The following is a 19,277-nucleotide window of genomic DNA, read 5'->3' as shown; positions in this document are numbered from 1 at the left end:
GATAAGTGCTACAGCAATGTTTGGGATAAGCAATGCCTTAAAATACACATAAAAGAGGATATGTACACAATGTTGAAATGGTTACTTGTAGTGAAGTCCTGGATTCACTGGCAGATGAAATCATGTTTATGTCTGGAAGAATGTTGGCCACTGCCGGCCACCAGTGTGGGGCATGAACAAGTTCAAAAGAATGAGTTCATTGAACACATTCATTTTTCTGTGAACATTGAACTAAACAAAACATATTTGCAAATCAAGAACTTAAACGTGAACATGTTCAGATTATGCGAGTCTCTGCCTACATTTTCCTGGCACTACACCCACTTTACACTACGTTACCCACAATGCACTGCACACCCGAGCTTAACAATACAGGTGCAGTCCTGTATTAAAACAGCAAGTCCAAGTGAAAAGAGAGGCAGATGCAGCATGCACATCAGACACCTCGTCTATTTATGATTATTAATGTGAATATTGCATACTGTCTGAAAATTAAATCTAACATTTCTGTGCAAATTATGTCATGAGAAGCGTGACGTTGCACAACATTGACAGCCACCATGCATTCATAGCTGTGCTTGGTATTTCAAGTCATTTTTATGCCCATATTTACCACTAGATATTAGTCATTCTTCCACACTGTACCTTTAAGTCTGCCTTTACTGCTTCTAGGAATTAAAGTGATGTGGCAACCAGGTGCTGCCAAACAAATGCACTTGAATAACTAATCATCAGCAACTCTTTACAAAAGCAGATGTTATGTGGGTTTGTTCAAGAGCATTCAGGTGTGTGTTAACACAATGCCAAGTCCTGTGGAAAGAAAACCACTCTCTTAAGATAACACAAGCAATGTGAGACTGGAAATCCAACACTTATCCTTTGTGAGTTTATTTAAGCTTACAGACCAAATGAGAAAACATTCTGACGCTGTCAAAGCCTGGTGCAAGAATACACAGAGGTTTTAATAAAGTTTTGAGACAATGAGACGTCTGTCTGTTTAACTTTTCATTCATTCAGCCTTGTTTTTTGCTTAAACATGTCACAACTTCTTATTTGAGGTAGACTTAGATGCCAAAACCTACCTGGCTAGTGTTACAAAAAATAAAAACTTCACATCACTGTTAGTGGCTCTTTGCTTTTTCTACATGTAGTGTGTTTGTATGTCAAGAATATGAGCTGATAACACCTGCAGAATGGTAAGACAAAAGAAGAAGTCATCTGTCCTGGTAATAACTTTCTAGATCTGTGTCATATGTGTTGATATTCTATCCACTTGAAGCAACCTAAAAGCATCCTCTAAGCCATATGCTACTTAACCAACCTTGGACCTAGACCCTTAACCAACAGCGTTGCTCATTGTGGACCAACAACCAAACACACTACCAGAGCATCAGATATTCTCAGATTTTTATGAATAAATTTGACTGCACATAAAGGATCTTCTGCCATGTAATCTAAGATGCAGCCTCAGGAGGGAAATATGAGTATGCAGCCATAAATTGACATGACTTTCCTGTGACCTTGTCCAATGCTTTCTGAAAACCAAAGTCTTGAATGCATCTGGTATTCTGTGAGCTTGCTCTAAAAAATAATAATAATTAGATTACAGGTAATCTAAAATGAGTCTTCAAAAGAGGAATATTAGTATAAACCCACAAATTTAAAATGTTTCTGTATCTATTCATAACTCAGTTGCTAACAATGATAATAGTGCATCACAAAAATGGCAGATTCCAGCCCTTTTTGGCTTACTTGCCAATAAACACCTCTGCTTCTTGCTGTTTACAGCTGTTAGATTGTTTTTAAATCTCTGCTGCCACAACATGTCATCATAAGAGGCCTGTAGCCCTCTACTCTGAAATTTATGTGTGTTTAATATACATTACTTTGGATTAAAACCTCTGGCTGTACCTGCTAAAGCACCTGTAGTCAGGGTTTAGTGATAATCCATAAAAAAGTGATTGGAAACTGGGCTTGGTGTGAATATCAAAAGCAAAAGCATATAAGTTGATGTTAAAAGATGCTGGTTAGGCACATTCTTTCCCTGTATTCAATTTCACAGAGATTACAGTTTTGATCTTATTCACCGCGTTATGTTTCAGTCTATTCACCGTTGGCAGCTTTGAAGTTGGAGGGAGTTTTTTTTTTTTTTTTGTAAGTGTGGCAGGTATAGGCTAACAGGGCCTCGCTAAGCCTGTGACAAAGACATTGAGACGCGCTCTGTCTCTCCTGATCCACAGGGACTGGAAAAGTAGGCCAGGCTTGATGTCAGACTGCTGGGAGGATCAGGATGCTGAAGTTGTTGCCTTGTGATCAAAGTTGTTTTTCACACTTTGGTTTTCAAGACTCTCACAGAGATATAGATTTAAAATACTCCCCACACACACACAAATGTAGGTCGCGTTTTTTTAACATATGATGCTCTCCAGCTAAACACTGTGTCATCTGCAGTGTCATCCAGAAATACACGGTCTAATGAGCATAAGACACAGACATTCTGATCCCACTTGTAGGATGGTTGACTAGAGTCATAATACAAGAGTATCATGCTGGAGATCCCATTTGTAGGCTAAATGTTGAACTCCATCAGCACAGACTATTTCAATTTCCTCTCATGTTTTGAACAGAGACATGTGCATCTAATAAAGAGACTCATCATTTATAAATGATTAAGGCAGGAAAGTCACATGCCCTAGTATGACAGACAAACAATTTGACTCATTTGCAATTAGGAAGCTATGTCTGTGTGTGTGCGTCTGTGTGTGCGTGTGTGTGTGTGTGTGTATTGACAAACTCTTCGTGTGGCTCCAGCGGCTACATGACCCCCAGAAATGAAAGGGGCACCAAAACAGCCAAGAGTAACTGAGGCTTGTCACGTGTTCTTTGTCACCCCCGGGTTCTGTCTAAGTCCATCGTGAGTTATAATCAGACGGCGAATCACGGGATCCCGTGCAGCCCACGATGCAGGGCGCGCGCACTCCCAGTCCGGCGGTGCCTGGGATTGGGTGGAGGGAGTGGTGGCTGCGGACGGAGTCACAGGATTGGTAGAGTTCAGCGCCAAACTTGTTGACTCATAACTGAGCTGCTCCTCTCCATCCTTCTCGGCGCGGAGCTGTCCAGGGCCAGTGGTGCTGAAACTGCCAGCTTCCGACGCGCCCGTCGGAAGACAATTCCAGATCACAAAGCTTTGATTGCACCCGACCAATTAACCTATTGAAAGTTACAGTCTCTTTTGTGGGAGACCTCAAAACGTCTGGCTTAAACGCCACTTGGCAGACATCTCTCCATCGATCGCCACCGTTCTATCCAAGAGCGCATCGAGCCTTTAACTTCAGTCGATCACAGCGAGGACTTTTCGGTTCGCAGCAATGGCTTTCATGGTGAAACACATGGTGGGCGGACAGCTGAAGAACCTGACGGGCGGACTGACAGAGGAGAAACCTGAAGGGGAGAAATCAGAAGCCGCCGCGCAGGGGATGACTCAAGAGGAATTTGAACAATACCAGCAACAGTTAGAGGAGGAAAAGTAAGGCAATGATTTAAGTTTTTGTCTGTGTGTGTGAGACTGTTAACTTATGATCAAAAATTTCTGAATTTGTCAGTGAAAGCGACTTAATCGCAGCTTGTTTAAACGGTGTCTTTTTATGTGTAAACAACGGAGAACTCTCAACGCGCTGTGCACATTTTTACGCATCAGTGGGATAATGCGAGCGCTCCACTCACAGCTGCTCCTCTCGCCCAGGGAGCTCTTCGTCTCTTTGCTTCGGCAAAAATCTGAATCTGAAGCGCTTTTTTAAATTTGGGGTTCCTGGAATCACTCTTTCATCCAAATGTTCATGGGGAATTAAGCCCCGGGCGAAACATGTTCCCTATTGTTGTGCGCGCCGCTGAATAATGAATCAGACATAAAAATTAATAAATAAATAAAGTGGTGATTATCAGAGGGAAAACCATGACTAATTTTAAATAATTCAGATGTGTTTTTCTTTCTTTTTTTTATTTTACAAAATTGCATCACCCATATTGTTGGAGCCTGATGATCTAGTTGAATTATTCACATTTACAAATATGAACCCAGTGATTTTATTACAGTTTTTCATTGAAATCTGTCCCAGTTTCACATAACAAAGGATTTTCACACGAATTTCATGCTCATGTTTCTTTCTTTCTTTTATTTATTTATTTTACATCATCAGAGCGCACTTAAGGACACAAGTGAACAGCAAGGTCGTTTGGCAGAGTTCCTCCTGCAGACAGAAGCTCACTCTTGATTAGTGTGATCCTTCCCCAGAGCAGGACTCTCCACCTCTGTATGATCATACTGGCTAAATAATCATTTATAGGTAAATATAGTTGGATAATGTTTCAGATCAGGAAAAAAGAAGGGACTGCATGTTCTTTGGTCTCATGAAGATGTCCAGTTTGGTTGGGTCTCTGGCTTACTCCCATCATTAATTAACACCTTTGATGAACACTTTTACCCAAACTGTCTCATGGCAGCATGTGCAGATAGTTGAGGAATGAGTGGGAGGTGAGGTCCTGACGCTGACAGCATTAACACTCAGCTCAGCCTACTGATCTCTACTGGAGGCATGCTCTTCCGTCAGAATGTGACCTTCAGTGGAAAAGATCTATTAGTCAGAGGTGCTAAACATGAGCATAGATCATCGAGAAGTCCGTTCTGCTCAGATTAAAGCAGAATAAGGCTGTTTGGGGAGGGCGGAGTGGGCTGCTCACTGTGGCATGTCACATGTAGACATTTTATCACCCTCAGCACCCGGGCCACAGTGACAACCCTGGTCATCTGATGCCCTTGAGAGAGAGGAAGACACAAAGCTGCTCACTGGCTGCAAGTGAACACTGTGTGGCCCCTTGGTGTTTGGCCCGCTCACGTTAATCCAAAGTGAACTCCAGATCACACAGGCAGAAATAAGGATGCTGCTTCTCTATAAAATGACCTTCCTCTTACACAAAGTGAGCAAACACTTCTTTGTGAACAATGCTTAAATCCTCCAGTTTCACCCTGGAGGACTAAATCTGAATGAATTTCTCTCTCTAAAGATTTGCTCTAATGAAAATGATCTGTTTCCTCCTGTTATTAGAACCTGCTGTATTTTTATGTTATGAATGTTTTTGTTGTCACTGCGATCATGTCACGTTTTTCCTCGGGGAATTTATTCAGCATTGTGTTGTGTTGGTTCACAATGTCTGAGGCATTTAAGCAAATTTTGCAGTTTATGGGGGTGAAGTATGATGATGCTTTCAGATGATCCCAGTGATGGGAAGTGAATAAAGCAGTGACAGCTGCCTGCCCTCTGCTGGAGGCATCACATACTGTTTGATGGATTGCTTATGAGATTGACTTTGAAGAGACAAATGACAACTAGTAGAGTTCAGTTCTGGATATTTTCCCCCAACATGTGGTTTCTCAAAGACAGACATGTTGGATATATCAATACAACTGATGGGCCATATTAAATGTTGACACTTTAACATATCTGAGCTCTTGCATCACTTTCACTAAAGGTCTCAGATTTTCATTAGCTTGTTAGGGCTATGTCTAATGAATACTTTGACTTCTTAAACCTTATACCTTCAATCTGCAGCCACACCCTGAGCAGCCACTTAACACGATCAGTTAATAAAGCTAAAACTGAGTTGAGTTTTGGAAGATTATACTAAACTTTTAATACTAAATTATTGCTACAATTATTGTGGTAAAAACCTTTGACTAAAACAGGTTTTTAGGAAGATAGGATAAAGCCACATCTATGCAAACATGACCAACATGAGGAAGATGTCTCAGTATCATAGTTTTAGAAATGAACCTCTGTGCAGGTCTGATGCATTTTAAAAAAAAGTTTTGCAGAATAAAGAAGCTGGAATAAAGTTTTAAGTTATGCTTAGCTAATCTGTGTTTGAAGAGAAAAAGCTACCACATCTTATGGAACTAACACATCTCCAACTTTTCGGCACAGTGGTTGAATGATCCTGATTTGGGCTTGTAATGCATGTCAAGGAAATTTCATTTATAGAAAAATTGATTGAGCGCCATTACAGCAAGTTCTCAAAGTAAACATTTCATCAGCAGATGGAAAGATGAGAATGGAATCTTCAATAAGATGAATGAATGATCCCCAAGTTTCTTAATGGGCTATCTTGTTAACCAACATATATATGGTCAGAAATCTTTGGTTAGAACTGAAGACGCATACAAGAAGGCTCTACAACCAGAAGATGTTTGCATGAAGAATGGGCAAAATCCCTTAGATAATAATTGAAAGACTCAATTGGCAACAAACAGTGTCTGTGATACTCACCAAAAGGAGCGTGACGATGAAAGGTGTTCAAACTTGTGTTTCAGGCCCCTTTCTTTCTTTGTCACTTTAAATCTGTAAAAGATGGAATTGAAAGAGGTGTCTTTAAAATATTACAGAAATGTTTCATCTTTAACTTAATGCCTTCAGGAAACCATAACCTCTTTTTCTGAGATAGTTTTAACAGTAATAGGAATTTAGATTGGGGAGGCCAAACTTCCACATCCCAACTTATCAAGTGAACATCAAGTGTATCAAGACCGTTTAAACAGGGGGAATCAAAAGCCTCGTTTCCACCAACGAGTGCGGTTCAGGTCGGAACTAGTGATGCAAAGTTTGACTCTTTTCACTAACCCAGGTCTTTTACTCTTGAACAGTAAAGTGAACGAACCTTGAACGAATCATGTCGTTCATTTTTACAACAGGTGGCGTTGTAAAAAAGTCTGCTATTCTCAAGCAGTAAATACTAAAGGCAACAAAACTACTGGTAATGCCACAAGCAATTCAAACCATGTGAAAACGTAGGGAAGCAAATACACACCACAATAAAGTGATTTGTGTCCTACATCCTCCCTGCCATTGTTTAACAGCGCAACAGTGACTCGGTAGCTATCACGTGACAAATGAACAAGAGACCGAGCCGAGAGTGAACGTACTGCTGAGCTTGAAACAGCCTGAATGATGAACGAGAACGAGACCGAGAACGAGACCATGCAGCCCGAGCTGTCTGTCACAAATGCCTGAGCAGCCTGGCTGTCACGTGACAAAAGAACAAGGACCTGAGGACGGACCTGAGCGAGTCCTGAACGAATCATTTCTGTTTCCTGTCCTGACCTACTGACTGAGTTTATGCAGCTGCCTGCCATGTGGCGAGAGGAGGTACCGCATGAAAATGAACGAATCGCTCACTGAGAGGACCCGTTACTCCCGAGTCATATAAAGGATTAGTTCATACTGAACGAATCGTTCGTGACCGACACATCACTAGTCGGAACAGTAAGGGTGTGGATATAGTCTGTAAACTATAACCTTGTTAGGTTTCCACACCTACCAGTAACCTTACCTGAGAGGTGGCATATCAGCAATAGATAGCGGTAGGTTCCTTGGCTATGTAATGACATGACGCCATCACAGCTCAGCGCCTTCCTCAAAGTAAAACCAAAACACGACTCAAAAACAAAGGAGGAAAATGGTGGTCATATAACAGTTTGTGTTCGTTCTTTTTGGTGGTGCTTTGTGACGCCTTTTTAAAGGGAGTTTTAATCAACAAAAAGAAAATATGTTGCTCTAAACAAGGAGCCATTCCTGCGATGTTTTTATGTTTGGTCGCATGCCAATCAACAGATTGCAGTCTCTCAAGCTCCACCTTTTCTGGTCAGGTCGGTTAGATTGGTACCCCAACGAAAGAATAACAAAAAAGTAGGATGGGTCCGATACTAAGGTAAATGGTAAATGGTCTGTATTTATATAGCGCTTTTACTGTACCTGGAATGATACCCAAAGCGCTTTACACCATACATCCCATTCACACACACATTCACACACTGATGGCAGAAGTTGCTATACAAGGCGTTGAATCACGACCCATCAGGAGCAATTTGGGGTTCGGTGTCTTGCTCAGAGACACCTCGACATGAGTTCAACAGGCCGAGGATCAAACCGGCAACCCTCAGGCTTCAAGACAACCACTCTACCCACTGAGCCACTCCGCCCCAGGGTACCTGTCCCAGTTTTTGCGTGTGGAAACACCTAAAAAGGCGTCCCGACCTGATCTGACCGCACAGGCTAAAGTCATTTTAGTTCACCCACACATGGTGCATTTTTATCTCCAGTGGGCAGCACGAGTAAATAACAACATAATAACTTATGAAAACAAAATCTCTACATTATCCCCTTAATTTTAGTCCAAAGAAGTGCTATTACATTGTCAAGATGTTTACATTTAACAATCTATTCTTTTAGAAAACATTATGAACAACATGAAATTTCTGAAAAACATAAGTGCAGTTTCAACAATATTTTGCCTCAGTTTATTATTTACATACTTTTCATTGAGATTTTTTATGATCATATACGTATACATTCTATATTTAATTTATCTATTTTTGAATAGAAACATACATAAATTTATATAATAAATTTGATTAATTTTTAATTTCTAAGAGTGATTAAAAAAGGACCATTTTTATCATTTTATTTTTAAAATTACATATTTATACATTTTTATGTAATAAATTTAATAAATAAATTGTACATTTATTAGATATGGTTATATTTTATATTTTTATTATTTTACTTTATTTATATTATTTGTATTTATTTTAAATATTTACAAGTTTACACATTTATACATGCTTTACAACTTACTAATCAAAATGGAATCACTAAAGATTTAATCTCAGGTATCTGGAACTGTAAAATACAGTACTTCACATAATTAATTAAAGAACCTTTTCAAGACTTAACTTATTTTAAAGGTATGTACGTGTACTTTTCCGTGTGTAGTAATCCTGACCACCTGACCTGACTCGCCTCATAATATAAACTGAAGTCAGGTCTATTATGTAAGAAATATAGAAAAGATTATCTTACTGCCTTGAAGATGTTTTATTTGTAAACATACAAAAATGCAGTGTCACATGGACTAATTAGGAATTAGTTACTTTTATCATACAACTCAAGCTCTCTTCTATGTCATTTTTACATTTACCAAATTCATTCTGTGGGCCAGATTGGACCCATTGGCAGGCCAATTTTGGCCTACGGGCCGTATATTTGACAACCATGATTTAAACCATTTTGAAACTGGCAACAGTGCAACAAACAAAGGGCTGTGCAATAGTGTTAAAACACTGATCATTCCTTTCTGTATTTAAAGAAAAAGAGGAACTTGGTCCAGCAGTTTCTTGAAATGTGCAAACTTGACGTCAAAATCAGAAGTTGTTCAGTTCTAATAACCTTTAAGTCAGAATTTGCACCATTATTCTTCAACACAGTGTTGAACAGTCACAGTTCTTGAAACCGTCTTGACTTATAAACTTTATTGTAATTTCTTTAAGTAATAGTTCTGCAGACTTCTTAAAGCTCTTGTTTGGATGTTGGCTGCCTTTTGTTCTGTTTTCTGTGTAGATGATATTTCTTAAGGATGTCACTTTAAAATGCTGTTCATCTGCTTCATAAAGTTTTATAGACCTACAGCACACAATGTTAAGATATGCCAAGTTTTCAACTAACAGCTCTTTGGGAATCACCTTATTGGTGCAGAAAAAAAAATTATGCCAGACAAACTGTGCTGTTTTTGGCATCTTCTTTAGTTTTTCTTTAGTAAGAAAATGTGTTTTTGCCACAGGTTGATAGTAATTAAGTTCTGTTATTTGAAGACATAACACTCATCCCTTGAGTTAGAAGCCTTTTTATTCTTGGATGATTCTTAGGACAATGTTAAGTGGTTTAACAAACAGAAAGATACCTGTGAAAATGGTCAGGTGGAAAGACTGGACTGGAAAAAAGGAGTAATAAAGCAGCGAAGAGAAACTTTGTCAAACTTTCAGAAAGTCTGGAAAACTATTGCTTGAGACTATTTTAAAAGATAGCAAAAATCCTGCCTCCTTGGGAAGCAAAACATAAAGAAATTTGGGGCGGCTCAGTTCTTTTGCATAGTGATAAAACACTGCTTTGACAGCTTAAAACGTGTGGTAGTGAGTCGGCATTTAGTAGTCCACATGCCATTTGGACTGAAATCCCTGAGAAGTGCAGGATAGACAGAAAGCTGCGTCTGGGGATCCCAGACATAAGCAGAACATCTCTTTGCTTTTCCCCCATGGCATGACTGCTGCTGCTCCACCTTCTGTTGGCTCCATACCCCGTTGTTAAGGAGGACACGTGGTAATGCTGGCCTCCAAGGCCTCTATGGTCCGCATCCAGCAGGACTGGAGTCTCATAACTCTCCCATGGCAGGGAGGCAAATGCACATTGAAATCAAGAACACATCTTAAATTTTTAGATTTCTTATGAGTGGTTTTGTAATAACTTTACACTGATGGATCTTAGAGTTAAAAACAAAACAGGAAAAAAGGCAGTTTTATTAACAGATTTTGCCTCCTGTATTGCAGACAAGAAAGGGAAGCTCATTTCGCCCAGAAGAAAGCTGAGAGAGCCACAGTTAGAAGCCATTTCCGTGATAAGTATAGACTACCAAAGGTAAGTTAATCATAATTAACTTTGAAGAAATCACTAAATATTATTTTGTTCTTCTATTCTTCGAGGTGTGCTGAAATGTGCTTATATCCCAATTTTCCTGTGTTTCTGCTTCTCAGAATGAGGTTGATGAGACCCAGATCCAGCAGGCGGGGGATGACGTGGTGTTACCCACAGAGCTGGCCAAGATGATCGCCGAGGACAACCAGGAGGAAGCACACAAGCAGTCGGTGCTGGGCCAGCTGTCCAACATCCAGAACATGGACATGGACCAGCTGAAAGACAAAGCCCAGGCCACACTGGAAGACCTCAAAAAGCAGACGGAAAACTGCAGTCTCATGTGATCGCGCCAGCTCCGAGTCTCGGGAGATCAGTTATACTTGTGCAAATATTTTTAAGAGGCAGAGCTGCTCTGGGTGTAGGCATTTTCTCATTGCTTTAGTGGAATGTCAATCGGCACAGTCGCATAATTACAGTTCTTTTAGTGGTGCAAAGTTTGACCAAACCCTATGATATCTCGGGCTTGTCTTACTAAACATACAAAATCATTCTAAATCCTGAAGGTCCTGAATGTCATTCACATTTATACAGAAACCAACCAGCTGCTTGATGAAAAAACAAAAAATAAACCTGTGGCACATCCCACTCAGATATAACATATAAGATAATTTCTGCCATCTGAGCAACTCATCCTCTGAGTAAAATTTTGTCCAGTATATTAGATCCTCTACTCCTTTCTGCCATTCCCCAGGCTCCCTTGCACTCTGCACTCACGTGACCAGTGATAACATAATATGGTTCTGCAGCAGGCCATAGCAGTGTGTTTTCTTTTTCCAACACACACAGCAGCTGATTCCATTGATGAGCACATGCACTTTCAATAAGAGGGGATCACTATGATCAGCTGCTTGGTTGGAAAGAAAACACACATGCCCAAGGCTTACACTGGTTATGTCAAATTTGGGAAATTTTGTTCTATATTCAGGGTAAAATACAATGAAACCGCTCATTGTGGGATTGTTTATATTTCTTGTATAACAAGCACAAAACTACATAAGCTGGCAATATTTCCTTAGATCAACAATAAAGCTGATCTTTGTCTACAGTAGTCTTAATCTTTTTCAACACATATCACCATAAAATATTTTTTTTTAGTTTATAGCTTTTTCTGTACTTTAGTGTGCCTTGGACATCAAGGTTGTCTTCTTTCAAGTTCCACGTTCCAATAATGAAAGCAACTTTTTAGACTTGCGGCAGTTTGTAGGTTGTAATTATGTACATGTAAGTGTGTGCAGTAACAGTGCTCCCAAATTTAACCTAGCATCCATATCAAGTATATAGTGAGTAAATCTGTGCATATGCTGCATTAAGAAGGTAAAAAATAAAAAATAAATAAATAAATAAAAGCTGCTCTAATGAGATAAAAGTAAATGCTTTAGGAGTTGTATGCCAAAGCCTTTGCTGATAATACTTCTGACTAATATAGAGAAAATGACACATGTATGTCAAATTGTGTAACTGCATTGTGTGTATTAATGCAAATACCAAGTCCACATGCAAGTATTCATGTTGTGTGATGTGTAAGACTATGTGCCGTCTGCAGCAGGTTTGCTCTTCGGCAGCTTGCTGGATCTTGTAGTGTTGTCAACCGTCACGCCTTCTTAACCTTGTCCTCCATCTCATCTGCCCCATCATCTTGATAGTGCTGTTTCGTGCTGGTGGATTTTGTGTTGTTTAGCCGATTGTGAAATGTCAAGTGGAGTCTTTGTGAGTAAAAAAAAAAAAAAAAAGAGGAAAAAAAATTCCCCCATCCTGAATCTGGGAGTGCTCATCATAGTTTTATTGAGCACACGGTCATTGAAGGCTCAGTGCAGTGTTCTGCCTCCGTTAAGGCAGTTAAGATGGGATGCTGTTGATGTTGTGCTACTTTCATATAAAATTCTTATTTTATTTCCTTTTTTCTCTTTTTTATGTATTTCATTTCTGTAGCAGTGGTGCTGAGGTGGTCTGCTTGGGTCTTGAGTTTTTTTTAGGACTAAATTGTGAAGTTTTCGTCAAAATGAGGTCCCTTTTGTTTAATTCCAGAAGATTAAAAGTAATTTTCTTTCTGTAGGTGCCACCTGAATGAAAAATAAGGCAACACATTCTCATAGAATTCATTATTGTCATGTGATAGATGGACAATAATATATTAGTAATATGATGGAGAGGGGAAAGTTGCAATAAGTCCTTTTTTAATAGAGCTAATAGAATCTTTCATCTATGATCATGAGATAATATTATTGGTGGAAGCGAAGCCATAAATCAAAACTCTTTGATTAGTATGAGTGTGTGTAACTGGAAATAATAATAAGTCAGTAATAATAATGATAATACACAAGCGTGATTTTGTGCTGTTAACCTGTTGAGCAGATTTTTCAGGAAATGGTTGCCATGACGTGCAGCCTCTTCTTGTTCTTTGGCTGTTTTTTTCTTTCTCTGTATCTCTGTCACTCTGTCTTTGAGTACTTCAGTGATTTTTCTTTTCAAGTTTTAACTGCAATAAACTTATTTTTATTATAACAATTTCTTTTTTATTTTATGAGAGAGCAGCCTCATGTCTTTGTGCATAACCCTGAATCTGCAGCAGTTGAACAGCAGGTGGAGACAAATACGCTCTTGACTATAGCAATGCACTCAATGTGGAGACCAAAAAATTCAAATAATGCAGATATATCTGTGGACTGTATGAAACCAAGATAATTCATGCTTAGTGTCTTCAACTCCATTTTTTCTGTTAGTATTCATGTGTTTCGACATTTCAGATCTGCAGCAGATTCCTAAAAATCTGAGACAGTGAAACATTTAACACATTGTAAAGTTACCACTTTTCTCACAGTACTGATAAAAAGACCTCTGACACTAAGGACACTAAGAAATTTGAAATTTTAGGTGATATTTAGTCTTATTCGTTTTGCAAGCACATGTTAAAGTGTTCAGTTCTCTCCACACTTGTACTACTGGGGCTGTGGATAGGTCAGAACTGGAGGTGGCCCAGTTCAGCGTCCACGCCCTCTTCATCTGCCATGCCTTTGTAATATGTGCAGAAAGTGGTCTTTCATTGTTTATGAAAAATGCATGGCTGTATCTGGAAAACATGTTTGAAGAAGCTTTAAGTCAACATATGAGGCCCTAAATTCTTACTTTTCTGCATTAATGTTGCCATCAAAAAGTATAAATTAGCTTTGATAAGGGTGCCGATGATGCCACAGTGTCTGGCTTTAGGACATGTTTCTACTGACAGTCTGAACTGTCCTTTTCATCTTTAATCCTTTAATATTCTCTATTTCTTCCTAAAAAGAGGATCTTGAATCACTGATCATTCCACATTACACATTTCCACACCATCCCAGATGCCTCCCAACCCAGAGAAGTTGATGGCACAAGATGTCTTCACCTTGGTGCAAAACAAGTATCAGGACCTCACCTCCCATCTTTGAATAATGCTCTTGATCAAAGTTCCTTTAACTTATACCTTACTAATGTGGTTATTATCAGTTATTGATTCATTTTCTTGATACCATACTGTCTGAGTGCCAGTTTACACCCAAGCTCTTTAAGAAAATAGTTCTTCCACATTTCTTAAACGGTTAAAAGATATTAAATCCATTTAAATTAGCGTTTTTTTTTTTTTTTTGTTTTTTTTTTGTAAAGCGTCAATTCATGACAGACAGTCCACTTCAATCCAGTTCATTGCTGTCTAATTATAATCCCATTTAGACAAATTCATTATATGACCCACATTAGTCCAATTTATAAGTGTGTTCACTGAAGCCAATTCATAAAAAATAATTACCTAGCTAAGTAAACCAATGGACTGCACTGAATCTTATCTTTGATTTAATCCCCATGCTGAGCATGCGCAGCACAGCTGGTGACAGTGGAGAGGAAAAACTCTTAACAGGAAGGAAGAAAGGAAAACTGTTACCAAAAGCACTGGAGATGACAGGACAGCAGGGTCAATAAGCACCATAACTCTTAAGTCAGGATACCTGCTCAGAAAGAAAAACAGAAGCAAATTAATGACAACAATAATCTCATGTATTTGGAAGACCTTAAAAAGCAGACGTGGAAAATAATAAGTGTTTTATTTATTTGTTAGTCACTTTAGAAGATAAAATATGTAAACCTCTCACAATCTTTCTCACAGGAACATTGTTTTAAACATTTAAATTACTTTCTCACATATTAAAAGATGAACCAGAGTTCCTCGACCGAGTTATGTCCCTCAAAGACTCAACCATAATTATGATAAAACTGACACTCAAATCCAACCTGTTTAAATAACCAGCCCTAAATGATCCCTTTCCATTTTTAAAAACCTGTCACTGGCTTGAAACGCAAAAATAAATGAATATAAAAAAATCAACTGAAGTTTATGAAATAAAACATGATCTAATTTCTTGCAGCAGTTATTGTTTCTATTGTAATCCATCTGTTTTGTGGCGTTTGTGAACTGGCCTCCTAAAGCAAGCCCTCCCCGCAAAAACAACAACAGTTACTTACCATTTCAATGGCAGGGATGCCTGAGCTATTGCTAGTTTTCAAGTGTAGTGTGAAAGGGAATAGCTGTAAAATATATTGATGCTGAACCTCTCTCTATTGGTAGGCCGCAGTGCGTGAACAATCTCCAGTCTGGAAAGACACTGGGCCACTGCATGGCCAATCTGACACAATTAGGGTGAAACGGGCCAGAAAATACTATTCTCTCCCATTCTCTTCTACCAAGGGCTTAAAAAACTTTGTAGAATGGGAGGGGAGAGGGAGGAAAGAGTGACAATTAGCAAGAACCTTTTAGGCCGGGGGGGCGTAGAGGTGGTCATCTCTAGCAGATTTTGGTTTTTCTGCGCTAAAAATTGAAGCAGTGAAGTTGCAGATGTGAGCTTCTTGTAAAGGAATGCACTTTGCAAGCTCCCCCTCTGCGTGTGCCCCCTCCTCTCTCTTTCTGACTTGTGTTTTGCTTAAAGGACCACACAGACCCTCGGCTTCATGCAAGGAAAATTATAAACACTTTCATGCAGGCCATCTCTCATATACTGAGAGGATTTGTGCGGAGAGCTGTGCTGCTGTAGGTCTGGAAATGGGTCTCACGACTGACTCGTCAATGGCGACCAATCGGTAACCAGGGAGAGGGGGGAGACTTTTCCCTTTTTTCCCCCTTTTTTCTGTAGAGGGAGGGGTGTTGTGGGATAATGCTCGGCGGACCGTGAAGCGTAACAACCAGAAGAGGGACAAAGACGCACATAGCGGGATTGAATGCAACAGAGAGAAACGTCTCCCAACTGAGAGAAAAAAAACTTTGAAATGTGTAGATGGATGTAAAAAGTGTCGCTAGGAAGAGTCGAGACAAGCAACGGCAAGAAAGATTACTTCAAATGTGGGAATCCGAGTTTAGGACTAAAACTGTGGGTTCACTTTTGGATAGTTGGCGCGTTTCGGTGGACGTGCAGTTTGGAGCGGACATGCTTCCAGGGGTGAGCGTCTCTTTTTCGCTCGTGGTGGATTCCGTGAACCAGATACTGACTTCCACTGTTGCGAAGACCACCAGCAGGAGGCAAACCCCAGTCGAAGTGCAAGTTAGTGGAAAATTTGGGGGAGAGAAAGCTGCGCTGGTAACAGACTCCTATGAGATTTAGGCTTAAGTTTTTCAAAAAACGTTTATATACTAATGAGTTGGTGGAGAAAACTGCTCCTCACATAACTTGAATTCCATCCAAGCATGAAATGTTGGTGCAGCGCCCTGGCACTTCTCCCGTGGGTGCTGGTGGTTTTGGATGCCCAACTGATCTGCTGGCAGGCGCTCCTTAGGTGCCACGACGAGCCCGAATGCGAGCTCGCATACAGCCAGTACTTAGCGGCATGTGAGGGGAACATCCGAGGCACGAGGAGGCAGTGCCCGAGCCACTGCATTAGTGCGCTGATAAGGCTGAATCACACCCGAAGCGGGCCAGACTTGGAGAGATGCGACTGCGCGCAGGACCAGGACTGCCTCAGCGCAAAGCGGGCCATCGAGCCGTGCCTCCCGCGCAGACACCCCAGCGACGCCGGTGGGATCGGGTGCATGGAGGCCCGACAGCGCTGCGAGGAGGACAGCAACTGCCACACCTCCCTCACGGCCTACTTGTCATACTGCGGGCAGCTGTTCAACGGCAGGAAGTGCTCCTCGAAATGTAAAGCCACCATTCAGCAGATGCTCTTCATCCCTAACGGCATGCTGCTGAACCGCTGTGTTTGCGATGGGGTGGAGAGGCCTTTCTGTGAAGTGGTCAAGGAGAACATGAGTAAACTTTGCTCCATTGGAGACCACAGCGTTATATCAGACCTGCCTGACGTTGATGACATGTATGAGGATGAGGACTATGATCCAAAACTTAACAAGGAGGAGGTTCATACAGAAAATTCCTCAGCTTCCCAGAGGTTACACAGCTGCATGCTGATCCTGTTTCTTTGGATATTACTCTGATTTTTATGGATGCTGGGGACATTTGTTGGATTCATCAGTGAAAACACAAAGCCCCCCCCCCCCCCCCCCCCCCCCCCCCCTTGGATTAACTAAGAACCAGTGAAAGACTGATCCTGGTAAAGAACACTGCTGAGTCTGTTTGCCTTCGCTTTTGTAGCTGCACGCGGACAGAGAGCACTGTAATGGCTGGTGCTGACTTTCCACAACCCTGCAGTTTGCAGTTATTCTTCTTGAACATTGGAAGAAAGAAGGAAACTCCTCTTTCCAGAGACTTCACTGAGAGAGGAAGCTTGTTGTCAAAAATGTCAAAATATATAAATATATTTTAAGGTGAGAGGAAATTACCCAAACCAGACTTTGCCGCAGGGTCTGAACATTTTGTGTACCCTTTAACTGCTTCTGTTTATTTGGTTTGGTTTCAGTGGTACTTGAAGTGTGGCTTTATTAAGACCTTAGACAAACATGGAGCCCATCCAGTCTCTGTTTGCTCTGCTCTCCATTTCAGTGGCCTTTGCATTGTTGCAGAAACCACACTTCAAATATTTGTGGGAACAGTCAGAGAACAGGCAAGGGTGTGGGATCAAGTGCTCAAATTAACTGAAGCGTCTCTCCAGCACTCAGTCTCGTTCCCATTACTGCTTTCATGCTGCAAAAACACCCCACCAAAAGCTGTCATCAGCTGGTATGTACATGTCATACCTGCAAGTTATCCAGTAAACAGCAAGTCTCACCTGCTTTGTTTTCTTTCTGCTTCACACATCCCTGAACTCACTGAACAAAATCTTTTTGGATCACAAGCATTGTCCCAGTCGGCGACCAAGGCAGTATATAAATAACAGGTGTTAAATCTGTTTGTTTTGTCACACAGCTGAAGTTAAAAGCAGCATAAAAGTGAGTCCTAATCAGTCTTTTCACCAAGTTTATTTGCTCTACATTACATGCACACACACAAATATAAATCTCTAATGATATCAGAGATTCAGTCACTTGCACAAATTCATAATGAAGTACATTGCCTTATTGTCGTTCATTGTGTGTTTAAAGATGAGAATATCACCTCAAAGCTAATGTTACATATTTGAATGTCTGCACCGATAGTACAGGCCTTCTTCCACCACTCTGTCTTTAGTTTTGTTTTGTTTTTTAATGCAAAAAATATGTTTTGATCATTTGTACTAAAGCTGCCAGTTTTGTCTTTGCCACTTGAATTCTTGATCAATGTTTTATGTTAAATTATGAAGTTAGAATATGAAGAATGTGTATATATTTTACTATCATATGCAGTAAGAGGAGTTGCTTAAATGCAGTTAATATAAACACAAATGTAGCTCTGATTCACTTCACAAAAAAAGACACGATTTTCATTTTTTATCTCAATGTGAGAAAATGGCAGTAATTACTCCAGAGAGAGTTTTTCATTTGGAAGGGTGAGTTTTATAATAAAATATTTCTGATGTAGAGCCATGTTATAATGTGTTTTATGTATGATTTATCATAGAAGAGAACAAAAAAGTGATTAAATGTATCTTAAGCTTATAACCTAATTAAGTTGCACTTTTTGTGCACATTTGTTTGCACATGAACCGAACGTCTAGTGAGCATTTATGACCCCGTGAATATATACTTTGGAGAAATGTTTGTTTAAGTGTTTTATACAGTTAAATGCTCTGAATCTAAATTTTAAAAAAAAAAACTACATATATCAGAACTTCACCCGGTAATTTCTAACAAGATCTTTTTCTTTTTTGGGGGGAAAAAACTCAAGTCAGCCCAGAGACCACAGCATGTGGTTGTTCTCACTGTCTTAATATTTAAGGGATTAGATCAGAGTAACTGAAACCTGGTGAGAAATTTTAAGTGTGTGGTCTTTGCTCAGCCCACTTTCTGTGGAAATAAACAGTAAATTAGGAATCTGAGTGAAATGAAACTACCAAGTCTGTAGAAGGAGGAAGGCAGAGAAAGATTTGATGCAGCTGAACTTCTCCTGTAAGCGTTTGGTTGAACTGTCTGGGTATTCGGTCTTTGCTTATGGCCTAAAACAACATGGTACTGCTTCAGAGCAATCAACCATTTGGGGCTTGTTTCCACACTAGCTGAGGTATTTACAAGTCATTAGCAACTTGTAAAAGAGTCACTTGCACACCTGCTCTGTAAATGCTCAAATCGTACAAATGTGTGCCGGTAAAAAAAAAAAAAATTCACAGACTGGTGAGAAATATATTGGGTGGGAAAAGAGAGAGAGAGAAAAAAAACAACTACAG

At 40.0% G+C, this 19,277-nt stretch overlaps 2 protein-coding genes across 2 annotated transcripts; both read left to right on the top strand.

Annotated features, from left to right (window-relative positions):
* The first annotated feature begins 3,010 nt into the window (after positions 1-3,010).
* cplx3b (complexin 3b) lies at positions 3,011-13,079 on the top strand. The gene is made up of 3 exons (XM_041992750.1): positions 3,011-3,526; positions 10,430-10,517; positions 10,634-13,079. The coding sequence occupies exons 1-3, from the start codon at positions 3,369-3,371 to the stop codon at positions 10,856-10,858; spliced, it is 471 nt and encodes a 156-aa protein (XP_041848684.1). The 5' UTR covers positions 3,011-3,368; the 3' UTR covers positions 10,859-13,079.
* Positions 13,080-15,429: 2,350 nt separating this feature from the next.
* Positions 15,430-18,476, top strand: LOC121644647 (growth arrest-specific protein 1). Its single transcript, XM_041992739.1, has one exon. It carries the CDS (start codon positions 16,273-16,275, stop codon positions 17,014-17,016), a length of 744 nt encoding a protein of 247 aa, XP_041848673.1. The 5' UTR covers positions 15,430-16,272; the 3' UTR covers positions 17,017-18,476.
* Positions 18,477-19,277: the final 801 nt, after the last annotated feature.

Source organism: Melanotaenia boesemani, chromosome 1 (genome assembly GCF_017639745.1).
Source record: "Melanotaenia boesemani isolate fMelBoe1 chromosome 1, fMelBoe1.pri, whole genome shotgun sequence".
Taxonomy (NCBI): Eukaryota; Metazoa; Chordata; class Actinopteri; order Atheriniformes; family Melanotaeniidae; genus Melanotaenia; species Melanotaenia boesemani.
The sequence above is the reverse complement of the archived record's forward strand: the minus strand, read 5'-3'. Positions and strand labels throughout refer to the sequence as shown.

What these genes read in the sequence shown, in the direction of transcription:
- cplx3b (XM_041992750.1), top strand. Translation starts at nt 3,369, where the DNA reads ATGGCTTTCATGGTGAAACACATGGTGGGCGGACAGCTGAAGAACCTG. An exon ending in CAACAGTTAGAGGAGGAAAA is followed by an intron (nt 3,527 to 10,429) that starts GTAAGGCAATGA and finishes CCTGTATTGCAG; the next exon opens with ACAAGAAAGGGAAGCTCATT. An exon ending in ATAAGTATAGACTACCAAAG is followed by an intron (nt 10,518 to 10,633) that starts GTAAGTTAATCA and finishes TCTGCTTCTCAG; the next exon opens with AATGAGGTTGATGAGACCCA.
- LOC121644647 (XM_041992739.1), top strand. Translation starts at nt 16,273, where the DNA reads ATGAAATGTTGGTGCAGCGCCCTGGCACTTCTCCCGTGGGTGCTGGTG.